We start from the raw sequence: 26,669 nt of genomic DNA, 5'->3' as shown, positions 1-26,669 counted from the left end.
TACGTCCTTCCAATGATTGCTAAGCCAGAATCCATCTTCTCGGTTGAAATTGTCTCTGTGTTTGTATATGTGGATCGCCTCATGAACGAATCTCTCATGATAGCCAGATGGCTTGCAGAGAACCTCTGTCTTGGAGAAGTCAATATCATGTGAGCCCACTGAGTTGTAACAGTGATCTGCCACGGCTGAGGTGTTTGTCCTACCGTGTTTCAGGTCTGCCTTATGTTCACGGATGCGGTCCGAGACATGTCGTTTGGTTTCTCCAATGTAACTGCTACCACAGAGGCAACTTAGTTTGTAGACGCCAGGGTACTGTATGTCTGGAACCACATCTTTTACAGACGGGACCAGATCACGGATTTTATGTACTGTGTTGAATCGGACCTGGATCTTGTGTTTAATCAGGATTTTGGAGATCTTTTTTTGTGACCCCAGCAATGTAGGGTAAGGTGATGGTCTTGAAAGGCTCCTCAACAGGATCCTTCTTGATGGTTGGAGTAATGGCTTTGCGGATTGTGTAGTCGGAGTAACCATTAGCCTTAAGAGCTTGGCGTACGTGTTTGAGTTCACTGGAAATGTGTTCATGGTCGGAGATGCATTGGGCTCTATGATATAGAGTCTTGATGAGGGAATTCTTCTGGGATGGATGGTGGTGGGAATCCGGTTTTAGATAAGCATCCGTGTGGGTGGCTTTCCTGTAGACAGAGTGGCTCATTGAACCATCAGGTCTCCTTTTGATTAGGACATCCAAAAAGGGTAGCTTGCCATCATATTCGACTTCCATGGTGAATCTGATGGCTGGGTGTATGGAATTGATGTGGTCGAGAAATTGGTCTAGAGCAGGCCGGCCATGTGGCCAGATGACAAAAGTGTCGTCTACGTACCTCTTCCATAAGGTCGGGCGTAGAGTGGCAGTCTGGATGGCGTCCGTCTCAAATTTCTCCATGAAGATGTTGGCTACAACCGGAGATAGGGGGGAGCCCATTGGGGTGCCCTCAATTTGCTTGTAGAAGGTTCCATTCCAGGTGAAGTATGTATTGGTTAAGCAGTGTCTCACCAGGGGGGGTACCCCAGCATTCAGTCCTTGATGAACCAAGTCTTCAATGATTGCGATGGTGTCAGGCACAGGCACCTTGGTGAACAAGGAAACCACATCAAAACTGACAAGCAGGTCGTCTGGGGACAGGGCAATCCCCTTGATTGTCGATACCAGGTCAGTAGAGTTTAGTACTGCAGAGGTGGTTTTTCCAGTGAAAGGCCGTAGGATTTCGGACAAAAAACGAGCCAGTTTGTAAGTGGGGGAGTTGATAGTAGAAACAATGGGACGAAGAGGTGTATCTTCTTTATGTATCTTTGGCAAGCCGTACAATCTTGGTGGCCTGGCTGCAGAAGGTTTCAACGAGAACTGTTTGGTCTGATCAATTAATGCGGTTGAAGCAGAAATGATGTTGTTGGTTTTGGAGACGAGGCTGTTGGTGGGGTCTCTTTTTATTTTTGTATAGCTGCCATCGTTGAGTAGTTCTTGAATTTTGTTGTTGTATTCTATTTTGTCCATGATGACAGTGGCATTGCCTTTGTCGGCTGAGAGGATGACAATGTCATCCCTCTTTTTTAATTGAGCTAATTCAAAACGCTCATCTTTGCTGATGTTGCTAGCTGGCATCTTAGCGTTTTTGAGGGTTACAGAGATTTCAGATCTTGCTACGTCTGCAGCGATGTGACTCAAGCCCTTGAGAGCTACATCTACTCGAGCAATTATATCATTAACTGGTATGTGTCTAGGTGTGACTGCAAAGTTTAGTCCTTTAGCTAAAACGGATTTCAAACCTTCAGAAATAGGACTGTTACTGCGATTAATTACGACTTTGTTAACATCTAGCTTTTCAATGTGTGGGTCCGGTTTCTTGTTTGAGAGGCGGTTGAATTTGGAAATCAAGTTGTCCTTACATTTAGTCGACATAGCGGCAGCTGAAGAGGCAGTCATTTTTTCCACATGTTCCCAATCCGATGTGGACATTGTTACACTCAAAGATAAGTGTGATTTGTAGAGTGTCTTGTCTAACTGATCTAGTTCGGTGCGCGTAAGTCTGATTTTCTCTGAGATAAGAGCTAAGCTAGTTCTAGACAGAATTCGTTTCGCATTAGAAGAAGTTACAGCAGCAGATGTTAGTGTAAATGCGTTTGGTATTACCTTAGAGTCGCGGCATTTCTTCAGAAAGGTGAGAGACTCGATTAGCTGAGCCTTCTTATCCCGGAGCTTGTTGAAGGATCTCAAAGTTATGTGGAAACCCTCCCCGTAGAGGCGGTTAAATTTCGATTTAAAGCTTTCGTGACTGCAGGGATTCATCTTCTTGGTTCTTTCGGTAAAGTCACGTAGAAGGGAAGTAATAAAAATAAAACATAATAAAATAATTCTCACGACGTTTCGGCCACAACGCAAGCAGCCGTCCTCAGGTGAGACATATGTATCTTTGGCAAGCCTGTTTTCGCACGACATGATCATGTCATTTGGTTGGCTCTGTCCGGTGGTTGGAGGGTTCTCGTCAATTTTTTGTTCACATTATACCTACACGATGATCTAATCCAAAATAAACTAATTATATTATTAACCCTTTTAAAAATGGATTTAAGCGACATTAAAACGGATTGAAATGAAAAAATCCAAAGGGTGACGACTTGCAGAAAAGATTTACAAAAAAACCTGTTTTTCTTAAAGTAATTACCTTACTATTTTTGGTTCTTTCGGTAAAGTCACGTAGAAGGGAAATAATAAAATAATATAAATATAAAACAATAAAAATTCTCACGACGTTTCGACTGCAACACAAGCAATCAAAATTTTCTTGCTGTAGATTTCACACCTGATGATGATTGCTTGTGTTGCAGTCGAAACGTCGTGAGAATTTTTGTTTGTTTTATATTTATATTATTTTATTATTTCCCTTCTACGTGCCTTTACCGAAAGAACCAATAATATGAATCCCTGCAGTCACGAAAGCTTTAAATAAAAATTTAATTACCTTACTCTTTGTTTCTTTCGGTAAAGTCACGTAGGTATAAAATAAAATTCTCACGACGTTTCGATTGCAACACAAGCAATCATCATCTGGTGGGAAAAAAAACACAGCAAGAATTTTTTTTACTTTACCGAAATAACCAAAGAGTATGGATTCCTGCAGTCACGAAAGCTTCAAATCTAGATTGGTAGTTACCGTACTTTTCCAAAATATAGTCTGCCAGAAAAAGAAACAAGGCACATGGTACAAAATTGTAAATAATTCACGAAACTATTTTTTATTCATAGGACTTCCAGTGAAATTTTTTTTTGTAATCGTGTCATGCCATTAAATATTTCTGGAGGCATTTTTTATTTATGTAACCACTCTCATTGCACATAACCATGAATAAGCAATGAAGAACAGCAATGCAAACTGATTAACAAATGATTGGCCTCGCTCTTCGGCATGTTTTTTTCTCCTGGTCCTCCGTTTTTTTCCTTCCACATTTAGAATCAACCTGCGTTTAGAGCATAGCTCAGTAGGCCTTACCTGGTAAAATAAACAAAAAGTTTAGTTTTTTGTTTTATTTTGCGATTACACCGAGCAATCAACGCCCCCTACTCGAAGACTCGGCCCATTTGCAGGCCAGGTGCCAAGTCACGTTTTGCACATGGGGAGAGCTGCCCCTGGGGGTTGCGTTTAAAATGTGTTGAGATGGGTTTGCGATTCAAGGCACTCGGAGATACCCCAGCAGATAGGGCACTCTATCAGAAAAACAAAACAGCATTGTTGTTGCCAGAGTGCTCTTTCTCACCGTGTAAAAGGGGGTTGCAAGCGTTTCCTTTAGGGTCCTCGTAGCTGGGACATCGCAAAACATTTAATTAACTGAGTTTTATTTTTTCAGGAGAATAAAAAAATGTGCCCTATTTTAAATGTGACAATTCAGAAACAAGTCTATTGGCGGGACGTGTTGGTCGATATGCGGGTCGTGTGCGGTGGGGTAAATTGTGGGTACTACACTTCTTCAAAGATGTCTGGTCAGTGTGAAAGAGTCGGCCAATGTACCCTTGAGCGGGAGCTCTATTGAGTACCCACAAGGAATCGCAAATCCTGTGCCTTTGCCTTTCTTTTTTTATTACCAAGGCAGTCACCTGGCAGTACATTCAGAATCGTTAACCAGTTGCATTAAACACCACGAGTGCAATCTTCCATCATTTGTCTTTTCAAGCGGTAATGGGTGTCGCTGAAGTTGGTTCACACCTCGGATGACCGGTAGAGGCCATCCATTTAGTACGTTACACGTGGAGGGGGGAGGGGAGGTTAACCCAAATGCGTTCGCTTGCGTATGGGGGCTCTACTGACAATGTGCGTACGCATAGGAAACGGGGGGGGGGTGAAGCCTCGATAATAATTTGTCTACATTGGCCTTCAAATTAGTTAGTCCGGCGGAGGACTATCTCTTTGCTTAAACACGTTAATATTATTAATTCTTGATCGTTTCTGCGTGGATTAAATATCGGCCGTTCTATAGGATTCGGGGGGGGGGGGGGGGGTGCGTCAAGCGTACGTACGCAGGTGGGGGAATGGTGTAAAAGTACGCGTGCGTACAGAGAGGGGTCAAATTTTGACATATTTTTGCGTACGTACTCAATAGATGGCCCCTAAGGATTTGAATCCTAGATCCAGGCAGAGCTGGCTTCGTGCGCTGCCCTGAGCATTCCGAGCCACTCGACCATCTCAAAGAGAGACCTCATTTTAAGGACCCCCCCGTTCATTTAGCATAACTGTAGTCATTTGATTTTTGTTTACACTCCTCTACTTTGTGGTTATGGATAACCATTATAGATGACTTTCAAAAATGTCAAGCATTGTAATTATACTTTCAGGAAAATATTGTCCCCGAGGACTCATAGTTCCCAATGTGTCTTTTATATTTATTTTATTTTACGTTCATCAAACTGCCCACAGTTTGGAAAGTCGTGACATCCACATAAATGGGGGCCCATGCAGTGATGTGAAGCCTGGTTAGACTTGTATCTGGCTTCGAGCACCCATTCATGCGCATGTGAATATCAGGTGCAGCTAGTAACCAATAGCCCTGCGATGATGCATTACTCAATCTGGATTTGAAGCTTTCGTGACTGCAGGAATCCATACTCTTTGGTTCTTTCGGTAAAGTCACGTAGGTAGAGAATAATAGATCACGACGTTTCGATCGCAACGCAAGCGACCGTCATCAGGCGAGACAATCACAGCAGGGAAACTGCTGAAGCAGGCGTCACGTCGGCTGTAATATGAATCGTTATGCTCGTGATTTATATTGCGAATAATGTACGTGATATTCAATTATTTGTGATTTATGCAAACGAAGGGTAGAGCAGTGGCGTAGTGGGTAGCACACTGCACTTTGATATCTGAACCAGTCTTGCACTCTCCTTTCACTTGCATGCCTTGAAATGGTGAAGTATGGTCAAACATCCCCCATGACTGATACGCTTATTGGGAGGCCTTCATCCAGCAGTGGACTGACAAATGGTTGTTAAAATCATTATTCTTCATCATAAAATCGGTGGAAAAAAATCTGTACAGGTGAGACTTCGAACGAGACGCAGAAAATTTGCTCCAAAAACGAACTGATTCTTCAATAGAAGTGCAAACACAAATGATCACAATGCAACAGATCACCAGGGGGTGATTCGTTAAAACACCTGATAGCAGCAGTGAGCGTTGTACTGTGGCTGCAAACCTTGGAGCCATCTGGATCCAGCTCCCTCAAGCCGGCGCAGGACTGATGCTGCCACGATGCATTTAGTTTTGGAACCGTTTGAATCCGCGCAGCAGACGAAGCAGCGCACAATTCATGGGCAGACCGAGGGGCAGATATTGAAAGGAAATCAGTGGAAACGTGGATCTTCACCAACACATGAATCAGGCTCCAAATCCTTTCAGTAACAGCGTATTCTACAAAAAGCTTCCTGAAATATGCAGCGTGTTGCTTCGTATGGAAGTGGCTGCTGCAAATGAACAATGTGAATTATTTAGGCACAACAATGGTTTGTGGTGAAAGGGCTTTAATCATTCATCGTCGACTTTACCAAGGTGTCATACCACTTCGTGCCGCGACCCGGCGGTGAGGAGCGCGAAGCATCGCCACCAACTTGTTGTGTGTGGCCTTGGACGTTTTTTTCTCGCTGAGATTTTTCAATCGGTGAAATATGTAGTAATGTTAAACACGCTTACTGTACTGCGTTCATGCGCGCTAAGCTCCCACTCTTGGTTTTGGTCAAATCTGATGCAATTTTGTGATTAAGAAATATATTGAATCAGATGATCAAACTAACCTACAAAAAAACTCAACACACTCATCGACGTAGCAAATAGAGAAGGCCTATTGCCCGAATCGTCACCGATTATTATTTGATCTTTTAAGGCACTGTTGTAGATTGAGTGTTTTGAGTTTGTTGTGTAAATTGTGCTTGTTTCACCACTGTTCATGTGCATCACCATCGCCAAACAATTTGTTTCCCATAAAACTAAGGTTTATATTTTTAAATCCAAAGCCCGTTTTTCTTCCACTTCTGAATGGGTCGTATGTATGTGGAACTTCTTTCCCACCGTACGTAGCCAACCGTGCTGATCAGAGGTTGTGGGGGTTGCTTGACCATACTTCACCACGCTGCTTCGTACAGGTTGGTGAAGGGAGTGCCCCAGGATCGCTGTAGGTATCACTCACGATTCACGAATCAGACTCAGGTCACCGGCACCATAGCGCAGTGCCGCTAACCACTGCGCCCCTGCTCCACCCTTACAATCGCATACGAATGGTGAGGAACTGCCCTACTGTTTAGTCGTTGTATAAATTATAGAGTATGGCATCTAATGTTATCTAATAATTTCATCAAATCACGGTTGGCGGATTGAGATTGGTTTTCCCACAGAGCAATTAAATCCCAGAAATGTCTTATTGATCTGACCACCTTAAAAGTGGATTCAGGCCTAATCTGAACCAATGTTATTAGGTCTCATCAGATAAAAACTGTACATCCCAATACACACAAACTATACAATTTAGATTTATTGGACAAAATATGACTACTCTGTATAGTATCTAGAGCTAAAACAATCTCCAATTCTAGGAAAATATAAATTACCTTGATAAAAGAGTAATAGGGTAGAGAGGGCTATGCACACATCAATATTACATTGAGTTAGAAACTATATATATTATTATAGTGAGTCTCCATTTTTAAACTATCCCTTGCATAGGCCTCATCTCTCCTGGCGCTCCCTTAGCTCGTGATCAAAGTTCCATATTCCTCTCGCAGAGTCAGTCTCTCAATACTGTTTCATTACCAATCATTTAATTTTAACCAGGAGGGATACTGGGCGAAGTTGACCTCTGACTGAGAAGTGATCATACGCATCGGCAACGGCACAACATGGACAAACTTTGGATGAACTTCTGACATTTGTACGATGTGGAATGGAATTATCAATCCTGGATTACTCATTACTTGACATTTAGAATTAACGTATCTTCCATCTGTTGGTGTTTTAAAGAACCTCATTTTATCTTACGACTCATCGTCTTTAGCATACAGAATCTTTGTTTATGCTGGAGGAATCCGATGAGCTATGAAGCTCTTTTTCACAGATGTCCAGTAGGAGGGATAAGCAAATCACAAGCAAATAAAATCCACATTTTATCTGCTGCTGGATAAAGACCTCCCTACGTCACTACCACACCGCACGGTCCTATGGCGCTACAATTCATCTCGCTCCTGCACGTGAACAGTTCTCTTCGCTCCATCTCTCTGGTGATCGTGCTCTCGGGCAAATCCCCTCTTCTGGCTGGCACTCCATCATCAGTCTCGTCCATCGGCTCTCATCCCTTCTTGTGATTGGTGCTGCCCAAGCCCGGTTCACTTTCTGCACGGTCATTTCTTTAGAACTGATTTTGTGTTTCGTTTGTTGTCCTTCTCCCGCACCTCCGATTAGCACGGTTGGCTACATACGGTGCAAAAGAAGCTCAGCCTACACACATATATACAATACGGTATCTCGCATCTGTTGGCTGACCCATGAGATCCTATTTCTGTCTCTCATTGGAATACTCAGCATGCATCTCTCCATGTCGCTTGTGTGCTTTGCAGCTCTTTTCATTGCCAGTTTCCCTGTTTCCAGTCTTTAAAATCGCACTGATTGAAAACATTTCTCTTTACCCACGTTAAATTATGTTTAAAAAAAGCCTCAACCCCTTCGTCAATAACACCACGTTAAAAAAGAAACAATGTATGATAGGAATTAATTTGTGCGCTTTGAAGAGGGCCTATTGCTCTAAACGTCCCCCATTATAAGCCTTTTCTTTTGTGACCACAGTGTTCTTAGAAATTGTGTGCCATTTTTGTATTTGATAAATTGTGCTTGTGCATCACTGCCAATGCGGTAGCGTCACTAAATAACACTGGTCAACACAATTTTTCTGGCATAAGATATTCCAACGGTTTAAAGGTAATTTTGGAGTGCTGATTCCAAATCTGGCATCAGTTTTTGTCTATCACATCAGGTTTTTGAGATATCAAATATTGCATTTTCAATCAAAACTGCAGAAGAAAAATATTAAATAAATGTGGATATCTACATACAATGATATTATAAACACACTATCCTAAAAATACAGCACCATATTTTAACACTAAAGCAGTCACTGACTCGCAACAACTTGCAATCATAAGTGACAGTTAATTTCGGGTAAAATCAATGAAAATGGGGTATGCCGATAGCATAAATATGATGTGATAGAGCAAATCTGAGATCACATTTGGAATCAGCACCCTGAAATTAGTCTAAAACAGCTGCAAAAGTCCAGGCCAGAAAATGTATTTTTTTTGTTGACCAGTGTAATTTGCCATATTCTATTTTGATTGCGTTTCTCTCTTGGCACATTATATATGATGGTGGTATTATTATTACTTTCTTAAAATTGACATGTTAGGTTAATATAAGAGGTGTGTTTTGAGTTGGAATGTATATTATATTTGGCATGGCTGGAAACATTATTGTTCGGCTGTCTAGCCAAGAAACTGCCTTTAAGGATTTTGATTAATTCCCCTCAACAATGGACTCGAATCTGCCTGTCGACTCAGACCACTGTGGGATTACTACAATGTGCTGTCTGCCGAAAAATAGATTATTAAGAACCTGTTATGTCATATGTAAGAGCAATCCTCTTTGTGCTGCCATGACCCAAATTCATAATATGAAAGTTACCACCGGAAAAAGAATTACCATACGTATGTAATACCGTTGACGACTCTTGATGCTGGAGTGGAGGCACACGGGTTTATTTCATAGCACAACAGTGGGCATATAACACTCGAGGGGGTATCGGCCCCCTCACCCGGCTAGCTGGGAATACACACGCTAGCTACCCTAGCCTGCCTCTTAGTCCTCCACTAACGGGCTAGGGGAGGCTATCTGGCCCGACACTGGTAAGTCGGGCCCGGTACCCGGAGTCCCAGACCTGCTCTGACAAGAGCACCGGCTCTGGCTTTCGGAACCACGCCGCTGGCTCGATCCTGTTCGGCCCTGATAAGGACGTCGAACTAGGGGAGTCCAGGGCTCTAGCTAAGATGTCTTCAGTCTTCTCGTTAGCTTAACATTTCTCCCGAGCCCTCTGACACATCCCCTTCTCTCTCTAACACCCCTACACGTATGTGTAAAAGTGACGTCTTCACTTTGGCGTGTGCTTGTGCTGCATTGGAAGGCTTCTCGATTGTCCTTGGCTCGCGACACGAATGAAGCCATGGCCTTGGGTCTAACTGTTGGTGGGCTCGTCCAATTACACGCGACGTCCACGTATCGAGAATGTGCTGTGCACTCACGATAAAAATAAAGATTTGAAGACGAATAAAACTCAACACGTTCGTCAATAACACTGCGGCCTTAAAATAAAATAATATATAACAGGTGACGTTTAGGGAAATGGCACTTTTCCATAGCGCGTACATTGCAGTGTACAAAACGCCGCCCATTTTATATATTTTTTGGTTAACTGTGTTTGTGGCACCACTGTCAATGCAGCATCACCAAATAGAGTAGTTTGTACAACAATAGCGTTCATGGTCATCGTCAGCTGTCTTCAAAGAATGAGAAAAATAAATAGACAACTCATTTGCGTCATCAACGAAATTTAATAATACTCAGTCCTTCGACTAAAGGGCCTTCAAGGTTAATGTATTGGTTGATGAATTAAACGTTTCTGCGTTTTGGCATTGATATGTAATGCCATAACTGTTTGTTTGGTAATAGCTCTATCGTCCATAATAAACGTTTTTGGGTTAGATCGCGTTATTTATAAATGTGTCATAACCCTCCAACACCCGGACACGGCCAATCAGTAAAAAAGTGTCACGTTGACAAAAGACAAATATTTCACTACTTTAGCCCACCGGTGTGTTGAAGAGTGAATCCACAACATTTTCAATTTTTTTAATACGACGTTTCGCTGGTAAGTACATCCAGCATAATCGGGCAATTCGCCAGAATGGTGAAGCCCTCCACTTGCTCCCAGTCTTAAATAGAGCAGCAGGGTGACGTCGTCATTTAACTATCGTATGTGTTTACCCTGCCATACAGCAGGGGTAGAGAGGTGGCGCAGTGGTTAGCGCACTGTGCTATGAACACTGCGACCTGAGTTCGATTCCCGGCCATGGCTAATGGCAGCGGTGAGTGACCAACGAACCATCATCCAGCAGCAGCAGCAGCAGCTTGACAGAGTAGCTGTAAAGTATAACAGCGGTGGTTGTTCGCCTTATTTATATTCATGCCCATTTACAACGGCTATAAAAAAAAATAACCTTACAGACCCCCATTTGGATGAGCAGGGTTATGCAAGCGGTTGAAGTTATGAGGAGGGGTAGGGGGGGGGGTTGGCATTCACATCCAGCCCCCGCTTCGTAGCATCGGGTGGACTGGAGGGGCCTGAGCTCCCCCTGCTGAAGTAGTCAAATTCATTGACGGTGTTGTACCTCCTCCACCGCCTCCACAGTGTGTGTATGCCCCCCCCTTCCCCTTAAACAGGGTCATGCTCCAGGTTTGCATACAGCACGGATCCCGTCGACCTTTTGGACCCCTTCATGATGCGTGTCGTCAGAATCAGAGTCACGGTCTTTATTTGGACTGGAGGAAGCTCTTTTTCACAGATGTCCAGTAGTTCTAAAGCAGTCCACAAAACTGCCCCCCCCCCCATCATACCACCCACACATCTGCTTTTTATCTTTAGTTTGTTGTCCTACCCCCGCACCTCCGATTACCACGGTTGGCTACGTACAGTGCGAAAGAAGTTCAACATCCACATTCACACCCCCCCCCCCCTTCTTTAGAGACGTCCTAATGCACGATGTCTTGCTGCACTCGGAAACCCGCCTTTTGCAGAACGAGCATCTGGCGTGTCTCAATGAATAATGCCGGATGCGTTGCATACTTTGTTTATTAACACGTTCCTTCGGAGTGGGCAGGAAGGAACTTGGTTGGACAGCGCATTCGTGCGATCCGTGTCACGCGGCACAAGCTGTATGAAATACAAATCGAGGGCGTGGCTATGCACGACAGACAGACAAATAATCCCTGGTGGGCAGTGTGGAACCTGTTGTTCCTACCTGTATTATCTCCATTGCGTTGCGCCGTTGCAGTTGAATGCTTCAGTTATTCACACTCGATACTGATGCTTCTAGAAACGTCTGGGCAGGTGCACTTGGTTATTTTGGGGGGGGAATTGCTGGGGGCTTTCCATGGCGTTTCATACAAGCTTCAGAGGGTTGGGCAAGAATCTGCAAACATTGTCTCAACTTTTACCATTTAATAATAGTGCCTTTATCAAATGCGTTCACACATTACAAATATGGCTTTAACTACTTAATTACAGGAACAAGTAAGGCAGAAATTCATGCCATGAATATATGCACTTTGAAATTGACATTGAACGACCCATTAGAATTGATTTTTAGCTGAGCGGATAAGGCATTCCCACAGCCTATGAATCTTAATGCTGTAATGGTGCTAATGATGGTTGGGAATATCGAGAGAGCAGCTCCTCTGACCTATAGATGTTAGAATATGAACGGTGGGAACCATTGATGTATGAATCAGGCTGCCACCAAGAGTGTAATTCCATTACCAGTAACTTATACAGACACAGGTGGTGCTGTATGCCAGCACCTATTAATATTCTCGAGAATGTGAACAGGATGGAGTGGGCGTGTGTTGTGGAGAGCCAAATGCGATCTTTAAAGGTGCATTGAAAAATGTTGATACTCCTGCTGTTATGGAGAGACTCATGCTGCCAGCTATGGCTGCAAAGTTTGGTCGTACAAACGTTTTGGATTCGCCATATTTGTTTGTTGTTGTACAGAGTTAGACTGATAACTTTAAATTGTCTTTTGGTTGTTATTGTTTGACTTGGGATATTTGCACACAGCATTTATATACGGTGCTTTTTCTGGAAGACTTTGCAGTTTTTTCCTGGATTTGTCTGTTGCGCGTAGTCACTTAAAGATGTTTCTTGTTCATGTTTTTGTTTGTTGCGGTTGCACCCGATTCAAGAGCTGAATGGCTCACAGGACTATACCTAATAAATTAACTGAACTGATCAGTAGAAGGGCGATGAAGATGCATCCAGTGCAGGGCAGGAGGAGTAGAGGGATACCACGGGTGAAAGGGAAGGACAAGGTGGGACGAGATGTTAACTACCTCGCCTGATATGCAGGAGGTCGTGGATTTAATCCCAACCCTGATGCCTGTGTAGTTGGAGTTTGCATGTTTTCTCTTCCCCTGGTTGCGTGGCTTTTTCTCCGGGTGCTTCTTTTTTTCTCTCAACATTTAGAAATGTGCGTTTAGAGTATTTGGCTGCTATTGATCTCCACATCATGATACGCCACTTTGCTGAGCTATCATTTGTGGCCAGGTTGCTTCTAAAAAAAGAGCTGTGTAGCTCAGTGGGTATTACCTGGTAATAAAAAAAATTAGTTTCGAGATGTGAATACTGTTGATGTGGCTAGAAAATGGCACAGGATAGAAAGACACGGAGAAAGAGAATCAGAGCAGACGACCCAATGGACTAATGAGACTTTTGGGTTGATGTGGTCTCTGCCCTGCCTGGCACCTTTGTATCCCCAGTACTTACGTATACACACCATGTCAGGTGCTCATGTTGTTGCTGAGTCAATCTAGGGGAGGTCTTGGACAAATTATAATGTTTCAAATGGTTGAAAATGGAATATAGGATGCTAGGATTGTAGCCGAATACACGTGAATTTCTGCAAATTCAATACAATTTTAAAATGTCATACCCATTTTAAAATGAAATACAATTTTTTTTTGCAGGCAACCAATCTACAGTGAGGGAAAAAGTATTTGATCCCCTGCTGATTTTGTACGTTTGCCCACTGACAAAGAAATGATCAGTCTATAATTTTAATGGTAGGTTTATTTGAACAGTGAGAGACAGAATAACAACAACAAAATCCAGAAAAACGCATGTCAAAAATGTTATAAATTGATTTGCATTTTAATGAGGGAAATAAGTATTTGACCCCTCTGCAAAACATGACTTAGTACATGAAAGGGACGATGGACGGGGCCATGTACCGTCAAATCTTGGGTGAGAACCTCCTTCCCTCAGCCAGGGTATTGAAAATGGGTCGTGGATGGGTATTCCAGCATGACAATGACCCAAAACACACGGCCAAGGCAACAATGGAGTGGCTCAAGAAGAAGCACATTAAGGTCCTGGAGTGGCCTAGCCATTCTCCAGACCTTAATCCAATAGAAAATATGTGGAGGGAGCTGAAGGTTCGAGTTGCCAAACGTCAGCCTCGAAACCTTAATGACTTGGAGAAGATCTGCAAAGAGGAGTGGGACAAAATCCCTCCTGAGATGTGTGCAAACCTGGTGGCCAACTACAAGAAACGTCTGACCTCTGTGATTGTCAACAAGGGTTTTGCCACCAAGTACTAAGTCATGTTTTGCAGAGGAGTCAAATACTTATTTCCCTAATTAAAATGCAAATCAATTTATAACTTTTTTGACATGCGTTTTTCTGGATTTTGTTGTTGTTATTCTGTCTCTCACTGTTCAAATAAACATACCATTAAAATTATAGACTGATAATTTCTTTGTCAGTGGGCAAACGTACAAAATCAGCAGGGGATCAAATACTTTTTTCCCTCACTGTACGTCGTTGGCTGCTGGGGACCTAAAATCTGAAAGGGCATCACACCGAGAAGGTGTATCTTTGCAGCGTCATTTTGAAGGGTAGTTACAGGTTACCTGACTGTTATTATGTTATGACGCTTATGAAAGCTGTTTTTAAAAAAATGAGAGCGCAGTGTGGTAAAATGTGATTGCTGATATATTTTTGGCACGCGGCCAGCCAATTAGACCAAGGTCACTTATACCACAAGTCTGCTAGAGTGAGGTTGGACCATTAAACAAGCAAAAAAAGAAAGCTGGGACAAAGTTATGCCTGCAGTATTCGGCAGCCTCGCTTGTTTGTTTTATTGGCAATGGAGGGCATGGTGACTTTTTTTATGAGGGTCAAACAAAGGTATTTTTTTCTCGAGTCGGTACTTTTTTGGTCTCAATGATACGTGAAGATTTGCCCGCCTGTACAATTAGCGACAGTGCGAGAATATCGCGCATCAACTCGGCGCACGCTTTGATCTGCACAGCGCAATAGTTTTACGTCGAATGTTGTAATCCTCTCCAACGAAATAATATCCTGCCTGTGATGGAAATGGGGTTAAATCTCAAAATGATAGGATTACAAACTAGATTCGAAGCTTTCGTGACTGCAGGAATTACTCTTTGGTTCTTTCGGTAAAGTCACGTAGAATGAAAATAAATAAAATACTAATAGAATAGGACGTTTAGATTGCAACACAAGCAACCATCACACACAGAGAGAGACACAGCATAGACAAACAGAGACAACGCCTCTGTGTCGAGGCCAGTGGCGGCTCCTGCAAAATCTCTCAGGGGGGGCAAATGTCTGGATGATTGATAAGGATAAGGTCCACCCATGCAATGAATAAATTAACAGCTTAAGCATGTAAAGGCAACTTCACTTCTTTAATATTAATGAAAAATAAAGTGACTCTTACAATACATCTCGTTTGTTTATATACTCACTATTAAAACAAACCACTCAAGTTTATTTTATTAAAGATTCCACTAGGTAGCGATAAATTATATTGTTGGATGAAACGTGCTTACGTATGATGACCTTAGCACGTATGATGACATAAGCACGTATGATGACGTAAGCACGTTAGGGCGAGCCCTTCCGGAATCCATAGAAAATGCATTGGAGCGCCCCCGTTCGAAAAAAAACATCTTTGAATGTAAGTCTATGGGACCACTCGGGGCGATTCTCAGCCGGAGTGAAATCGCCCCAAAAGAGGCGGTACTCCACAGAACGTGACATGACGCTGATTGGACTATATCCAGAGGCTGCAGTGACGGCTAGCGTGACTCTGTGGTTGAATGACATTGGTGGTGCGTCGACCAATCGCCCTAATGAAGAAACCGCCCCTGGTCGAGGCCTTAAATAGAGAGAGAGGGGAGGAGGCAGAGAGAGGGGGGGGGGATTGGGATAGAGAATAATGAGAGAGTTGTGTGTCTCTGTGTGTGTGTCTCTATCTGCTTGTGTGTATATCTATGTGTCTCCGTGTCTGTGTTTTGTCTCTCAAATTTAGCAATCTTTGGAAGAACGTAATCAACCAGGTAGAGTGTTGACTGTTGTGTTAGCCGACTCTGTGTTGTATTGCATTATATTTCTAAGTTTACTAGGTTTTCTCATTCATTCTTACCCGATGATGGTTGCTTGTGTTGCAATCGAAACGTCGTTTTCTGTTATTATTTAATTTATTTTAATTCTACGTGACTTTATCGAAAGAACCAAAGAGTGATAGGATTACACTTTTTTTATCAGGGGGGAAAGCATTTAAGCCATTGATAGCTCAATTGCCGAGGCAAGGTGGTCTGATTTGTTGCCTCAAAATGGCTCACGGAATGTGGTGGGATGGGCAGTTCCAATTCAAACACATTCCTGCGGAGGGAGCTGGTAGGAACGTTGGGTTGCTCGGTCAATGGCCAGGGTCAACGGCAACGTGGTGTATTCCGCAAATATGGCCGACTGTGAGGGCGGGCACAAGCCGGCGTGAGTAGGTTAAACGTTGAGTTTTATAAGGGCACCACGGGGTGACCAGTCCCTCCCTCCCCACCCAGCCCAACCCCTCCCACCCCCCACCCAGCCCCACCCAGCCCCTCCCCACCCTCCCCTCTCCACCCACCCCCACCCCTCCCATTTTTGCATTTACGACAGACGGACGGACACAATAATCCTCTGTGGGCTGGTGTAACCAGGAGGTTCCTACCAGTAAAATGTTACATCTGCTTTGTTGTTATATTTCTGACGGCCTACTTGCCCTTTAAAACGAGCTGTGTATCTCAATGAACTTTACTCGGGAAGAAAACTTCTGAATAAACTTAATTCTCTTGATAAATAGCAGTTTCTTTTGAAGCGTGAATCATTAATTACGGCATAAAAAAATAATTACTCAAGCGGGTCACTCTCGAAAATTAGACGGAACGTGGTCTCTTGAGCCCTCGTCTGGTTAAACAAATAAACGTGAACTTGATTATATTACATTGACTTCTAATCATTCCGTCGGGGGGGAAGTGTAAATTAACCTCAAATGAGCTGGGTAGGTGCCCATCTCAGTTGGGGGCCATGAGCCAGTGGTAAATATCCCACATTCCTTTTGGTAAGGTCGGTAAATAATTGATATTAAATGTGTCAAGGCCAACGATTGCTAAATCAGTGTGGTGGCATGCATTTCTGTTGTGGCACTCGGAATAACCTAAGTTATAATTGTTCTGTATTTATAACAGCCATTCTTGGAAATTGCACGTTGTTTTACACAGTTGTATGTATTTTATTGACCCCAAAATAATGAGCTTAGTCAACTCCTGATCAATATTTGTGAGCCGCAGGCTCCATCCACATTGCTACGTGGCTGCATATAGTTTATCCAGCATCTAAATGTGTTCTTATATCAACAGAATGCAGAGTCTAAGGAACAGTGTTTCAGGGCTAGCAGCCTATGTACTGAGAAATAATGAATACCTCTGTCCCATTGTGCCACAGGGCAATTCTGCACTTTGTCCAGCACATTGATGATGGCAATTATGGTAATAATTGTTGTCATTGTTAGTTTATTAAAGTTCTGTATAAATTCACCCTTAGACGTAATATATAATTCCGTGCCAAGAGTAAAAACTTCACCCAGGGCAGACTATTATGGTTTTTTTTACGATGTAAAAGTTCGTAACATAATATATTTTGATCTGTTTACCCTTAATCTCTGCATCATTTGCATTTGCTCCAGATGGTAATTGCCAGCGATACTTAAATTCCCAATGGGTTAATAAAAAATAGCCAAGTGCAAAAAATGTGGCCCCTCGTTCAAAAAAGTGTCCGTGGGTGCTCATTCCCACTGGCGGTTTGAGCCACTAATGAAAATCCCCTCTTCCTTTTCGTGGTGAGCGTGAACAAATAATCGCCACTCTCTTGGGTGAAATACAAAACTACTTTTGTCCCTATAATTTGATGGACGATGGACCTCTCCTCATACCTACCCCTGACGACAATCTACAACGCCACTCAATTCACCGACCCTCCTAAGAAATGCCACGCCAAGGAACAACCATCATGATGGTGTGATCATAACTACTCCAACACCCTATACCTAGGAAAAGAAAAGCATTGTTTTAGATTAATCTAATTATTATTATGGCATGTTTTTTTAGTTCTATAGGAGGAGCATAATATATGTATGTATATAAGGAACTTTGGTTTGAGAAAGGCACCTTTGAAGAAATAAGGGGTGCCGCAGTTGTGAGATGTTAACGACCTCGCTTGGTATACAGGTCGTGGGTTTGATACCGACCTTGACGCCTGTTGTATATTTGGAGTTTGCATGTGTCTCTCCCCGTGGTCGCATGGATTTTTCTTCTGGTCCTCCGGTTTTTCCCTCCCCATATAACATAAAAATGCGTTTTGAGTATTTGGCTGCTATAAATTTCCGCGTGATAGGCTACTTCGTTGAGCTATCGTTTGTGGCCAGGTCGCTGATGAAAAAGAGCTACATAGCTCAGTGGGCGTTACGTGGTTAAAATTAACATAGTTTATAGTTTCACAGGTTTCCATTGATCGATCATCTGAGTGGCGGAAAAAGTGGCTAACTGGCCCATGTTCCCGCGTTGCTCTTCCACCGCTGCCTGTAGCCAAGCGAGGTGCTGGTCGGCACGGCTGAGACGGCGCGATTGGGCTTCTTCCTCGAGACGATCCCACGCCGCGGTCGGCCGCTGCTGCTGGTGGGGCCGCCCGGCACGGGCAAGACGTGGGGCACGCGGGCCTTCCTGCGAGCCCTCCCCAGCGAGAGCCACGTGGCCTGCGAGCTGGCGTTCTCGGCGCACACGAGCGCCGTGCACACCCAGGACAGCATCCTCGCTAAGCTGGAGAGGTGTGCACGCACGCGCCGCCGCCACCACCACAGCCGCCGGCGGAGTTCGCCGGCAAACGCCTGTTTGTCTACACGATAAGGAATTCGGTCAGCGACGGCACTTAACTTAAGTACCGTCCCTGACTGACAGGCGGAGAATTGAAGCAATGGAGTAATTTTCATTGCACAGAGTCCAATAAAGGATGATTCTGTGTATTATACTACCGCATAGGTTTTCATGCCTGTGATGTTTAGCTCTCGTGGACACGTTACTGGGTTGTACCACGTGTTTCGGCACGATGTCCGACGTTTGTACTCAACTAGTTGGGACCTTCTTCAGTCACGAAGTTAAAGAAGCACGTGGCAAGCAACGTCAGACATCATGTTGAACAACACGCGGTACACCATGGGAGGGCGGCAATGTTATTGATAGTGCGCTATGTATTAACCACAAAAAACTGACCATATTTCATCTCCTCCGCTAATCTTATTGGGTTCTAGCAAAATCTAAACTCTTTCCCTCCCACTATTTTTTTTAGATGACAATTAGAAGTAGATTTCTAAAATGTTAAATCCAGGCAAACATAGCATATCAAATAATTTAGCAAAAAAATATAACCTTGTTCATAGCACTGTTTGGCACTGGGTTTTTAAGATAGTTGTTATCATCAGTTGTATCTGACAATATGATTTGAGCACTCAACTAGGATACAGTTCAATCTTGGTCAGGGTGAAATCAGCCTATCAATTAATAAAACGACAGCCACTTTTGCGGAAGGCGAACGTCCCCGGTCATAGACAAGTGGAATTTCCAACAATGACTCTGCTCTGCCAAATTACAGGGTTGCCGCTCCATTTGCTCTTTTGATGGTACAGATACCCTGAATTTGAGGCCAAAACCTTCAACTCACTCGACACAGGTGGCTGCCCGAATTCAATCCAATATCTCATAATTGCAGGCTCGGTGCTCTGATGCACACATTAGCAACCTGAGCTACCCGGCTGCCAAGATTGATCAATGTATCTATATTGCTGAAGGATATTTATGGCGGCTAAATTAGCCTGACATACCCGCATCTTACTTGAAAAAATAGTCCAGCTCACGCAGGGAATGCTTTAATTTTCGTATGCGGTCAAACCTTTGCCGAACGCAGCGGTTACGTTCCTGGAAAATGTTTCACATTCGTCACTGCCCCTTTGCCGGTTCCAAGACGCAAGAAAGACATCTACGGTCCCCTGCTGGGCAAGAAGATGATCGTGTTTGTGGACGACCTGAACATGCCTGCGAAGGGCCAGTATGGAGCGCAGCCGCCCATTGAGCTGCTGAGACAGTGGATTGACCACGGCTACTGGTTCGACAGGTGAGTACGAGCCCCACGGTGGTGAGATGTTATTTCCCTCGCCTGGTATACGGGTCGTGGGTTTGATACCGACTCTGACGCCTGTTGTATATTTGGAGTTTGCACGTGTCTCTCCCATTGGTCGCGTGGATTTTTCTCCGGGTCTTCCGATCTTTGCCTCCACATTTAGAATCAACGTGTGTTTAGAGTATTAGGCTGATATAAATTTCCACGCGATAAGCCGCTTCGTTGGGCTATCATTTGTGGCCAGGTCGCTTCTGAAGCTCAGTGGACCTTACCTGGTAAAATAAAAAATAGTTTACTTTAGTTGAGAGTGGCAGACAGCTCCGTCCCAGGCCGCCGTCGAACGTGCGAGTTGTTGAAAGCTCCACATGCTGAAATATTTTGTTGTTGTTTTTGTTGCACGCGGAGACTGTCGTCTTGACTTTGACGTCCTTGGAGACCTGCGGTTGTGTTGTCTGCATAGCAATTGCGTACATTTGCGCCGGAGTTCACCGAGTGGCACACCCACGCGCGCATGTCAGGTTTGATATAGTACTGCCACCTCTGCTCTTAAGTGCGCGTTATTCTACGGTAATTGCCATTTATTTTGCTTGTAATGGCTCGGCAATGATGCGTGCGCTCATTCCCTTGCACAAATATATTTTGTCTGCATTCGCTCGAATATATATGTTATCATTTTGAAGAAGCAATTGATTGACAAATTAGTTGATACTTTAAGTACGTCTTCAAGTTAATTCTCGACGTGGATATGGTGTACGTACGTGGGTGTGTTTGTGTTGGGGTAGTGACGTACAATGGTAGGTCTGAGTCTTTGTGTTAAACTATGAGGTTCGAAATCACGGCTGCAGATAACAATGCTGTCACCAGTTTGTACTAGAAATGTAAGCGTTTTAGTTCGTATATTTTCATGAATATGAATGTTGCTGGAGAAAATTCAAGCTTGTCCTTACAGTTTTCAATGTTGTACAGCGGTTGTTGTTTTTTATGACCTGGTAAATGCATTTAATCAAACATGACTGACATGGAAAATGCAAAGTGATGTATTAATGCAACAGGATGCCTCACTTATCAGACTGACTATCCAACATTTAGATATATTTGTGTACACACTCGTGCAGTGTAAACTGAATTGTGTTTTGATTTCCCTGGCAGCAAGACTGTGTTCTGTTCTTGTTTTGCGATGTAACTGCCCATCTGCCTGACCATCCATTCCCTTGTCAGTCCAGCTGTCACTCAGCATTGTAATGAAAACAACTTGACAAATGTTAAGGCATTGGCATTCATGCGCACACATGCATAAACACGCGCAGACATTTGTGCTGAAATTCATATATATCCATTCAGACATCCATCATACGTACATGCATGCATACACACAAACACTTTACAGCATATAAAACAGGACCAGTCCAATAGATATCAGAATTATTCTGGACAGTAAATGAATACATACGTCAATAAATGTGTTCCAGTTTCTAAATGTGCATCCATAACACGTCAGAGTACGGAGCCAGTACCATTGAGAACCTGGGTTCGAAACCAGGTAGCCGCCTGTAATTAAACGGGGGTTCTGAAGTGTAGCAAGCCGATGGTCTCAACCAAATTCACCAGTGAATGCTTCAAAAAATCGCATTTAATTTGGTGCCGCACTTTTTGTGGATGATTTCTATCCCTGAGAACGATAGACCCCTAGAGTCTGCACGGCGAGGTGAAGTTACTTTGTCTCTTTGCGTGTACAACTCTGCTCTCGTGTCAAATGTTGCCAACGCATTCCTCAGTATGCTCCTGGTGGATGTAACGGTGCAATACATTGTCACACATTACTCGCTGACTAACCCACAACCAAAACGAACAATAAGACAAACACGCGGAAGAGCATTGGCCTTCCACGGACCTTCTTTTGCACCATACGTAGTCAACCGTGCTAATTGGAGTTGCGGGGAGGACAACAAACTACGGTAAACGCAAAAAGCAGTTAGAAAGAATTAATTTTTCTGTCTTGATGATTTTAAAGTGCATAGCTCCAGTGGCTTCCTAATATCGGAAGAAAAAGTGTTCTAAATGGCTGCAGAAGCGCATCTGAAAGCACGCGATGCGGTGACCGTCTTTGTTTGGCGGTTAGCCCCCAAAAAAATGGTGCATTGCATTGTCACACAATACTCGCTGAATAAGCCACTCCCAAATGAACGAAACAAAAAAACACGTGGAAGATAAATGTTTGCGCCTGCAAGTGGCCTGTCCGTGCATCTCAAAAAATTGGCGAGTGTCGCTTTGTCACATTTCAACAGCGCTTTCCTTCCCCCCCCCCCAACCACCCGCTGCTCCATCGCGCGGCAGGCAAACAGGTGGAGAGGTGCATCTGCAGGACACGGCGGTGGTAGCTGCCATGGCCCCCGCGGGTGGCGGCCGCCACGAGGTCACGCCGCGCCTGCTCCGCCACTTCAACGTGCTCGCCATCGACGCGTTCTCCGAGGACACCGTGAAGGGCATCTTTCAGCCGATCGCCGACTGGCATTTCAGCCAGGGCTTCGAGACGTCGCTCAAGCGTTTTGCTCGCGTACGCGTTCACCCCCCTACCCCCCCCACGCCACCCACGCCACCTACACTGCCTCTCGCGCTGTTGTCAAATGAACATCGTGATAACGTTTTGAGAGTCAAGAATCTTGATATTCGACTGGAGGTATCCGATGAGCTATGAAGTTCTTGCTCACAGACGTCTAGTATGGGTGGGTCAGCAAGTTACAACGGCAGCAAACAATACACAAAAACGATAGAAGTATGAAAAAGAGAAGCATGGTAAGCAAGTCACTAAATATAATTAATAAAGACATGTCTTATATAAATATTATTTGGGTCTTTCGGTAAAGCCACATAGATAGAAAAATAATAAAATTATCACGACGATTTGATCGCAACACAAGCAATCGTCATCAGGTGAAAAAAAATATATAGCGAGAGAGCTGCTGAGGCAGGAGAAAATACAGCGGGAGAGCTTATGAAACACGAAGTTATATCGGCTTGAGATGGGCTCAGCCCAAGGGTAAGTGGCCGGGGCTAGAGGTGACATTTGCATGCCAATGTAAGATCGGTGATGACCTTCCACGACGACGACGCAGCTGTTGAGGTGGCCATTGTATTGTGAGAGATTAGCATGTCAGTGTAAACGAAGCAACGCAACGGTGGCTGTGCTAGTGAGACATCCAGCTCGTTAAAAATACGAGGGACAACATCACATTGAGGAAAAGGAGCAACGGTGGCTGTGTTAGTGAGACATTTAACGTGTATGTAAGAGGGACGGAAATAACTGCTAGCATCGGCAGGTAGCATGGAAACATCTCAGCCAGTTATGACTTAAATTGGTTAATAACGTCTTCTTGGTTCTTTCGGTAAAGTCACGTAGAATGGAAGTAATAAAATAATAAAAATAAAACATAATTAAATAATTATCACGACGTTTCGGCCACAACGCAAGCAGAAGATGAATCCCTGCACTCACGAAAGTTTTAAATCGAAATTTGGTTAATAACGTCCTTCCAATTATTCCTCAGTTTGTACCCATCTTCTCGGTTAAAATTGTGTCTGTGTTTATATATCTGAATGGCTTCATGAACGAATCTTTGTTGATAGCCAGTGGGCTTGCAGAGTACCTTCGTCTTGGAAAAATCTATTTCGTGTGTGCCCATAGCGTTGAAACAATGATCAGCCACCACTTAGGTATTGGTCCTACCGTGTTTTCACGAACACTGTCCGAGACATGTCGCTTAGTTTCCCCAATGTAACTACTGCCGCAGACACAGCTTAGTTTGTAGACGCCGGGGTATTGCATGTCAGGGATCACATCCTTCACAGATGGGATCAGATCACGAATTTTACGTACAGTGTCGAACCTGGATCTTGTGTTTGCTCATGATATTGGAAAAAAAATTGGTAACACCTGCTATGTATGGCAAGGTGATAGCTTTATTGGGTCCCCAGATGGTTCTTTCCCAACGGTTGGAGTGATGTCTTTACGGATTGTGTAATCCGAATATCCATTCATCTTGAGGGCTTAGTGTACGTGCCCCAGTTCACTGGCTAGGTGGTGATGGTCGGAAATACATCGAGCTCTATGGTGTAGAGTTTTGATGAACAAATTCTTCTGTGGTGGATGGTGGTGGGAGTCAGGTTTTAGGTAGGCATCTGTATGGGTGGCTTATATAAGTCAAATTCATCAAGATTGGGCAAGGCATCAAAAACTATGACAATTACTTGGCTGGAAATCGAACTTGGGACACTGTGTTCATAGCCCTAACCAATATGCCACTGCTCCCCATACATTTAATGCATGGACGTTTTTCAGTTAAATGCCATATGTTCCAGTGTCAAAAATCAAGGATTACCCCAAAGATTACCCTTGAGACTCACTTGGCTTTGAACATTTTTGCACGTGTCTCTCAACCGTGCAACGATTCTCACGTATTTTATTGCTTACCTGAAAATAATTATCTTGGCCCTATTTATTGCAGCGCCTCGCCCGGTAGCGAATGCCGATGGTTCAGGTCTCGTGTAAGGGTCAGCTAAAAAAATTTTGCCTTTACTGACAGACAGCTTTTCTATGAGAAGCAAGTGGGAAACTAATAACAAATGTCCAAGTTGGTTATTATATTTATTTTACTTTGAGCGGGGAAAGGGGGGGGGGTGTTCACTCAGTGGTGGACGTTAGCTGATTGTGGCTAAGCAAACAAATGTAGTAACCTCCACCTTCATTTTGTATTTATCTATGTTAAACTTCTTTCGCACCGTACGGAGCCAACCGTTCTAATCGGAGGTACCATACGTAACCATCCCAAAGTAAAAAAACTATTTAAAACTTTAAGGAGACTTGAAACTACTTTAAAGTATGAGTAAAAGTATATTCGCCTTTGCCTGTGTAATAGTTACATGGTAGTGTCAGTGAGTCGGAGACGAGGTTTTTAGAGGCACCTTCTTTATTGACCTCACACGATCTCGCCTGTACTCACTCTACAGTCGCTAGCCTATACACAACACTAGCCGTTTAACATTGATGACGCTGACCGAGACAGCTAACAGACTATCTAGCAGCGCAATATATAGCGGAGATGGCAGCCACGATGGCGACGAGACGACGGCAACGATGAGATGATCCAATCCCAAAACCGGCAGCCTCGAGCTCCCGCTCTCGGCCCCTTTTATGCTCCCAGTACAGCCAGGCTCCGCCCTGGCCGCGCCTCCCTTCTCGAACCCACTAGCAGGTTCCAGGGGCTACCAGATGGGGCCCTCCATGACCCTTGCCCCATTTACTCCGCCCTGCCGACACAGCCGTGTATATGCTCACCGGCGTGTGTCCTGTTTGTCCACCGCAGTTGCCGCTGCTGGTCACCAGCCGGCGCTATTACACTACACGTGTTTCTGTGCCTCTGTTTTTTTTGGTTTCCCACTCGGTTTCTTGGCCCCCTTTCAGTTTATTGGGGGTTTTCCCCCGAAGGATTTTCAGCCGTGGTCTCACCGATTTGAACCCTTCGGGGTTGATGTGTATAAAATAGCCTTGTCTTCAAACTGGTGTCGTCAGATCTATGAGATGTAATTTAACTTTTTAACGCATCTGGACACAGCACGGATATAGCGTGCTTGGCTACGTATGGTGCAATAGAAGCACAGCATAAATACATACATACATATGAAGTTGCTGTACTCATGAAGGGTGTATATAACAATAGTAAGTTGTTTTTACGTAGCTTGGCTGTGAAGCTGCAGAACAGGACTTTGTGTTTCAAAATAACAATTTTAGCTGGCTTGACGACATAAGAGATTGGTGCAAGAGAGATGTGGCACTATTTGAGCATGTTGGCACAAGACAGAGGAAAGTGGAAACATGTTTAAATGTCCAGTGGACACCCTACGGACTGTCTGCCCATGGATCGTGATGATGATGCATTTTAAGTGTAAATTATTTAAATTATTTATCTTTTTAAAACGTAACATTGTGTCACTCTTTTGTCTGTTTGTCGTGACTGTATTTGTTCTTCTTTTCGACGATTCTTCATTTATTTGTTAAGCCATGTGAGAACTCTAACTCCGCTTATCTTATGTGAAGTTAGTTTACTTGATAAGGGATCTCTTTACTCCAAGTACTCGAGCTCATATGTAATCACTGTGATCGCTAACCTCCTCCGTGTTCATGTGGCCACAATCTAGAATCTTGATATAATATTTGACCATGAGATCACTTCCCACCGCTTCCCATCTCGTGCTTTTCAAACATTCTTTTGTAATATCTCTTGCTCCTTCAAAACTTTTACTTTGTTGCATAATAAAAACATTTTTGAGCCTTTATTGCGTTTCATTTTGACGCTGCCAACTTTATTCTCGTCTCTGTAAATGTCAAATCTGAAAACTGCATGTGATAGGGAAGACTTGTTATGGGCACTCTCACTGGAACGTACTAAAGATATCACACTACAACTGTTATTCTCCGCGCCGACTTTCCGTTCTGTGTACCCATCAACTGCAAAATCTTGTCATCTTTAAAATATTTCACGCTCGTAATCCCTCCTGCTTTCTTACGTGGCCTCATTTGCGCGAACGTCTCCCTCCTCTTTGCTTTCGCTTCGTAAATCACTGCCTTCATGCTTCAGCTCCGATTCATCTTCACAGGAATAATGGTCACTCATTGTTCCTTTTACCGCTCCTCGAGAACACACTTCTTATCGCTGTCATTATATCTGGTATCTGTGTCGAAA

General features: G+C 43.7%; 1 protein-coding gene across 1 annotated transcript in view; it reads left to right on the top strand.

The window, feature by feature from the left end:
• The window catches only part of LOC133349529 (dynein axonemal heavy chain 3-like), a 622,240-nt gene that overhangs the window by 435,950 nt on the left and 159,621 nt on the right, over positions 1-26,669 (top strand). The window contains 3 exon segments of the mRNA XM_061563065.1: positions 18,348-18,586; positions 19,777-19,926; positions 22,267-22,486. Of these exon segments, the coding sequence (XP_061419049.1) occupies positions 18,348-18,586; positions 19,777-19,926; positions 22,267-22,486 (609 nt within the window).

The sequence above is a fragment of the Lethenteron reissneri genome, chromosome 30, assembly GCF_015708825.2.
Source record: "Lethenteron reissneri isolate LAM-NWPU_2019-01 chromosome 30, ASM1570882v1, whole genome shotgun sequence".
In the NCBI taxonomy this organism is placed as follows: Eukaryota; Metazoa; Chordata; class Hyperoartia; order Petromyzontiformes; family Petromyzontidae; genus Lethenteron; species Lethenteron reissneri.
This window is presented reverse-complemented; position numbering and strand designations above follow the sequence as displayed.